Genomic DNA, 7053 nt, shown 5'->3' with positions numbered 1-7053 from the left:
AAAATCATTTTTAACTTTAAGTTATAATATTAATCTATTTTAATAAATATATTTAATTTATGTAATAACTTAAATAAGGTTATTAAGTACTTTAAGTTATTAAATTAATTTATTGGATGCCTCTATAAGTTGGTTGTACTTTCTAAGTTAAAAAATTATCTTTTAGTTTCAATAATGAGTCTATGATTATGTTTAAAAAGTGTTTCTAAAAAACAGTTTTAAAAATTGATCTTAGAACAAAAAAAAATTCAAAATCTATTTCTAATATTTTGTAAAATAAAAATTTAAATATTCTTAAATTATTTTTTATATTTTTAAGTATATATAAAAAATAATTCACAATACTTTAATTTTAATTATTCTACTTAAAAAATAATTAAAAGATATTTAATAAAAACACTATATTTTTTATTTTTTTAAATGGGTCTTTTTTTTCATTTTTAACTTCTCCCCCGAGATAATATCTTAAATTTACCCTTAAAAAGGTAAAAACCGTTTTCTCAGAGACGTTGACGTGAATCATCTGATAGAGAATATAAACATTATACAAAACAAGTAAAGGGAGGTGGTGACACGTATCACATCAACTCGGCAAATGCATGATGAGACGCCGCTATGACAGAGCAAAGGAACTTTGTTTAAAATTTCAATCATACGGCGATGAATGAGCCAGAGCGAGCGGATGGCGCGAAGCCCAAGGCAGGAGACAAGATGGGAGCCGAGCCGGGGGATGGGGGGAAGCCGTGAGGAAAGGAGTATCTTGGGCAACTAGGTTGTGTGGATATTGGGGGGAAAGAATAAACCTAAAGACGTAAAGAGCTTTCGGTGTAAGCATCAACTATCAACTCAATCCTATCCCTATTATTAATTTTTTTTATTTTCTCTCTTTTTTATATTCAAATTTTTAAAAAGTAAAATTATAAAAGAAATGCTCTAACCTGCGCGTCACCATCTCATCATGCCGCGTCCTCCTATGATGTCACCGCTGGCGCCCTCCTTTTTTTTTTTCCCCTTCTAGAAGCCCACCCTCCTTCCTTCCGACTCTCTTTAATAAATAAATATTTAAAATAATATTGATTTCAAATGTAAAAAAATATTAATTTACCTTTAGTTTCATTAAAAAAAAAATATATTTAAAATACAATTTTAATTTTATTAAGAATAATGAAGTGACTAATTTTGGACATCTTCACGTGGTCCGAAAATGACAAGAATCAATAGTCAAATTAAATTCACAAATTCTTTTCATATTTAAAATAGGGTGAATGAAATATCTCAAATATGAATAATTTTTTGAGTGATTTAATGGTGATGGCTGGTATTAAAAAAATTTCGAAAGTCGTAGTAAAAGCAACCTAACCAAACATGTAAAAGTAAGGACAATTCAGCGATCCTATTTGTGAGTTCTTTATGGAAAGTGAGGCGTGCTTTTCGAGACCAACGGAATATGGAATGTAATAATACCCCTCATACATAAATACAAGCATGCCACATATCATTGGATAATTGAAAAGCTACATTTTTCTCTGCTCCATCTCATGATCTAAAATGAAAAACCATCATGATCCCAGATGAACTGATTATAATGAGAAGAAATTATTATAAAGCAAATCAGTTCGTAAAAGAGCCTTCACACTTGCCTCCTTCTTCATGTACTTTCTATGCTCTTTTGATTTGCAAGCTAAATGTACAGTAATTTCAGTTGAAGTTGAATTCAAAGTAGCTGTCTCCTCGAGACTTACATGGAAGCTGGCGGTGGCGGTGGCAGTGGCGGTGGCGGTGGTCGGTGTCTTAATTAGCTAAGAAAAGGTTAATCTCATTAGAAATTTACTTGAATTTTTGCATGTATAGCTCAAGATCAAGTGGTTATTCAAGGGTTAGGATTTGAAGCTTCCACGACCGTCCATCCATCGACATGGTAATGCAGATGGCACAAAACGTGGGAGACAGGGATGACAACACGTGAGCACACAGCAGTTGAACGGCGACTGTAGTCGTGGGTCCGTGTCCAATGCCCATAAAAAAGGCCGGTGCTAGTGCCTAAATTGATGTTAGGTAAGATCCTAGATGATGTGTCCCTCCTTTCTTCCTCGTAAACTTCACCCTGATTTGGGATGGGGCAGGGGTGGGTGGCCTTATTTTTTTCCCAGTCATACTATTTAACGGCTCTGATTATGTCCACCTCCGCTTCCACACAAATCAGACCCTTCAAATTGTTGACGGTTATTACCACGTCTTCATGCAATGTGCGCCCACGTGTTCCTGGCTATGAAAATAGTTGTGGTGAAATATATTAATTTATCAGAAATAACAAAAACAAAATAACAAATTTGTTTAAAACCTATAAAATTAGGGGGAAAAAATATGTAATAAAGGCGAAAGGAGAGAGGGAAAGGAGGAGGAGGAGGAGGAGGAGGAGGAGCTGGTAGGCATTTTAGGGTGTGACGGCTAGGGAAGTTTCCGTTAAGCATGTTAGTACGAGTGTAACGGCGCGGACTCCCATAAATGTGTGCTCGGCATTCGCAGAATATAAAATATTATTATGAAAATGGACGTTTGTGTTTACGCGTATGGAGCTGAGATTGAGAAAGGGGTGGTGGGGAGCCGATGACGCGGCTTGAGTCGAAACGAAGTGAAGAGAGAGTAAGGAGTAACCACACTCAGCAGTCAAATAAGCCTAAACCATGGTTAGTGTTCCGTACACTAAAGCTGACGCGTGTCCCGATAAACGCGGTTTCCCTTCTCTTCCCACCGCCCTATTTATTCCCCACCTCTATCCATCTGCTCACTCCCATTTCCTCATTCCTTCTTCCCCGCCTTATCCCCTTACTCTGCCTTAATCCCTCGCCGGACCTCTGTTTTTCCCGGCGAAAATCCACTATTGCTTGCGATTTCATCAATATCCAACCCTATTTCTTCGCTCGCTTTTCATCCGCACTTCAATTTTTAGGCAATTTCGCATCTTGGTGTGGTTTTTGGGTTTTGGAGAATAATTTTGGAGTATTAAGTATAAAATTTGGATAATCTAGGTTTTGAAAATGCGTTGAGGACTCTAGCATTCGAATTGTGCTTTCCTTTTTAGTCTGCGCACGGTCTCTGTAAAAGGAAGAGCTGAGTACTGAGGTGAGAATGGCGTCATCGGACAATTTGGCCAGTGTTGATCCCTGGGTGTTTCGTCACACTTTCGCTGACTCCTGGATATCAGAGGCATTTGCTCGCGACACCGAAACTCTGACCAAGGCTCTTCAGAAATCTATTTCAAACCACCCCGACAACGTCGCATGCGACACGATCTCTCCCTTTCTGAACGATCTTCTCAAGCCCGAGACGGCTCAGACCCCCAGCGTTTCCGGCGTTTCGGGATCGGACCACGAGACTGCGCCGAAGCGCCGGACCTCGATTCCTGGGGCGGCCGGTGGAAAGATCACCAAGCGGAAGTCTCGCGCGTCGAAGCGGTCTCAGACGACCTTCATCACCGCGGACCCTGCCAACTTCCGCCAGATGGTGCAGCAGGTGACCGGCGTGAGATTCGGTAACTCACAGCTGCCGGTGAACCCTATTTTGAAACCGGAACCTAAGAGGCCTGGGAACCGGTTGCTAGGTTGCTTGCCAACTCTGGACACGTCGGAGTTTTTGCTTGATCATCATCACCAGCAGGTGATGGGCCCCGCCACGGCCACTCAGGGGGCCATGACTTTTCAGCCCGTGGTGGCTGATGGCGGTGCCACTGGTCTAGAATTCGAAACTTTCCCGAGCTTTCCCACTCTGGAGTCGTGGAAAGTCATGTGATATTTATTCTTGTTCTTTTTTTATGTACGTTATTTTTATTTTCTCTTAGCTCTGTTTTTTCGGCCCATGAGGCTTTGTAGTTGGAGGCACATATATGGTTGGGGTTATGTTTATATTTTTGGGAGATTTGTTTGGCTTTAGATATATCCTCTTCTCCTGGGTGCTGAATCTGGTGATATGGTATATGGTTTTGAATGGCATTTTCGCAGTTACCCTTTTTCCTTCATCCTTCATCCTTCTCCCCCCTCATCTAGATAGACCAGTTTTCTTCCTTAAATTCTTGTGCCTGCATTTACCACAAATGGGCATCCTGAGCCCTACCCTTCAAATTTCTTCATCACAATGTTACATGCCGACCCCCTTGGAAAAGATCTTGTACAAATAAACAAACAGTTGACCCGAAGCTAGTCACAGAAAGGGTCCAATTGAGTTGCTTAATCAAATATCACCATCGAGAAAAGACGGAAAGAAGGAGATTAAGGGTCCAATTTAGTTGCTTAACCATTGAGAAAAGACGGAAAAAAAGGAGATTAGGATGAGTAGACAGTATTTTTATGTTTAGCCCGTGATCTATATTTAAAAATATCGAAATTTTAACAAATAAATAATATTGGAACGAGTGTTTACTAGAGTCAAAAAGCTTAATAAAAGATACAGTACTCTATTACGGTAGGTGAGGATAGTAGGCTGACTTGGGTCTCGAGATTTCATGTGATGGGGTAGCAATTAAAATCTAGGCAAAATAAAAGATTCTTAAGGCTTGCCACTCGTTTATGCCTTTGTGAGTTGACCTGACTGGTTTCAATTATTCACTAAAATACTTTAGAAATATATCTATATAAATATAATAAAAAAAGAAGAAGGAAAGCCCTCACCAGTTACCACAATGTTGATGGCTTCAATGTATTGCTGATAGAATCGATTGACCCAGTCATTCAATTCTTTGAAAGACACCCCACCACATGTATGGCTTTGACCATTTACCCACAAGGTCTTGTGAATTGGTGCTCTGTCACTTTGGATGCTCATGGTTGTTTGGGTTGATGAAACTTTTCAATTACTTGAAACTTTTTCACAACAAAAAAAAAAAAATTGAGATTGAAAAGCCTTCTTTTCATAAATTAAATTTACTTTGAGCAATTTTACATCATGATGAATATCGTGACTCTCCCTGCCATTTCCTTCTAAGAACACCCATTTGATTCCTTCTAGAAAATTCAAAGTGGAGTTAGTGTTTGGATTTTTCCCATTATTCAAAACTATGTCATCATCACTTTTAAAAATGCTTAAAATATGAGAAGGCCAATGCCAAGGCAAGAAAGGAAATTCCCATAAAAGGATCCCCAGTTGCCCCTATTGAAATAAGAAAATTAGCTAAGTGAGGAAGAAGAGTGATTGAACCGATAAGAATGGGCAGGACTGAAGTAGATGGATTTGCATGGAATGAGTAAGATCATGGCTAACATGTCACTAAAAATCGTACTGGGCATGATTAAATTTGTTGAAAAGGGGATCCTTTGTGAAACGGGTTTTGGTTTATTTTGTATGGGGGTTGAAGTGAAATTGGGTGACAAAAAAATAATGGTACAATTGAAGGAAACAGGGCAGGGCAGGGCAGGGCAATGAATGGAGAAAGTGAGGGAGCGTGGGGTCGGTGTCAAACTTTCAAAAGAAATCATGAAAGATGACGGTGCACATGACATGATCAGAAAATGAAAGGCGACCCTGAGAGTGCAGAAGGCGTTAGAAATTGGCTCTGTCTGTTTCCTTCTTCTTCTTCCCTTACTCACGGAATGACGGAAGGATGAGACTATTTTTCATGTCAAAACCAGGACTCTTTCACAATACCGTCTGGCCCTTTCCGCTTTTGGAATTCTCTTGGGTTGATGGTTTTTGATTTGGGTTTGGGGTTTCAAAACCCCTGGTTTTCAAATTTGTTTGCAGAAAGCATAAATCATAACCCAATGCCGTAAAATCAATTGTGGGTGGTTTTGGTTGGCTATCATTACTTTTGTGAAGAGGATGGATTTGATAAGCTCTTGACAAAAAATCTAGAATTCTTTTAGAGTTGAGAATGAATTTTGGGTTTTAAGGTTGGCTTTGTTTTTCATGAATTGTTTCCAAACAGGTCACATCATCTCCTTCGCCATTCTACGATGCCATTCAAGAGCTGTCGCTGAAATGATAAGGCATATCCGATTAAAAGGAACGAAATCTTTTCCATTTTGAAAACTATTCTTCACATTTTTTCCACCTAAAAAATATACATTTTTGACAAAAATACCCTCATATTTTTCTTCCAAAAATAATTCTTTTTTAAAACACATATAAATAATGAAAATATTGAAAAGTATTTATGTAAAAAATGATTATACTTCTAGCTCAAAAATGAAAAAAATTAATTTTTTAATTTTACAAATTTAGAATGTTTTCATCGTTTTTAATCCATTAATCCAATTATCAAAAGGGTTTTTAAACAAATTTCTGAAATTCCAAGGGACAATCCAAATTTAATGAGAGAAAAGCTTGGAAGAGACCGAGTGCATGACATTTCCTAGTCATGATTCATGACCAAAAAAGTATTTAAAATGGTGGCAACCACCCAAACACTGCCTGGGAAAGCAACCTCTTATGCAAATTGCCAAGAGCAAAATTTGTTTTGGATTCTGAAGCTTTCACTCAGTGATGTTGTGTGTCCCAAAAAATACAAGTCAATACGGAGACTTTGAAACTTTTATGTGTTGATTCCAGTACATTTCACTTTCATCAAGACTCTAAAAGTTAGGTTTACCTCCTTTATTAATCAATCTCTCCTTTCGAACAAATTTATAAGGACTAGTGGAGCCTCTCTTCTCCAATGGCCACATCATATATGACTTTTTTTTTTTTTTTTTTAATTCAATGGGCAGTTCTATCTGATTGATTAATTTTATTTAAAAACTTATGATTTAAAATAAATTATTTCGTATAAAAAAAATCTTAGAAAACTCTATTTTGATTTATAAAAAGGTTTTTTTTATATATTTAATAAAAAATTTATAATATTAATATTATTTATTAAAAATTATAACTTCACTTTTAACTCCATCAACTCATTAATATGATGTTTATTTTTTTAGTTTTATTGTTGAAAATAATTTACTTTTAGGCTTTCTATTATTTATTTATTTTTAATTTTTATGATTTATTATAATTTTTTTATTAAATAAAAAAATAAAAAATATTTAACTTTTTTTAAATAAAAAAATAACAAATTGGTTTTTT

The 7053-nt window shown here is 36.8% G+C and overlaps 1 protein-coding gene across 1 annotated transcript; it reads left to right on the top strand.

Annotated features, from left to right (window-relative positions):
- The first annotated feature begins 2786 nt into the window (after positions 1-2786).
- LOC117921075 (calmodulin-binding protein 25) lies at positions 2787-4013 on the top strand. The gene has a single exon (XM_034838856.1). It carries the CDS (start codon positions 3130-3132, stop codon positions 3787-3789), a length of 660 nt encoding a protein of 219 aa, XP_034694747.1. The 5' UTR covers positions 2787-3129; the 3' UTR covers positions 3790-4013.
- The last annotated feature ends 3040 nt before the right edge of the window (positions 4014-7053 follow it).

Source organism: Vitis riparia, chromosome 8 (assembly GCF_004353265.1).
Source record: "Vitis riparia cultivar Riparia Gloire de Montpellier isolate 1030 chromosome 8, EGFV_Vit.rip_1.0, whole genome shotgun sequence".
Taxonomy (NCBI): Eukaryota; Viridiplantae; Streptophyta; class Magnoliopsida; order Vitales; family Vitaceae; genus Vitis; species Vitis riparia.
Note: the sequence above shows the minus strand (reverse complement) of the source record. Positions and strands in the feature narration are given on the sequence as shown.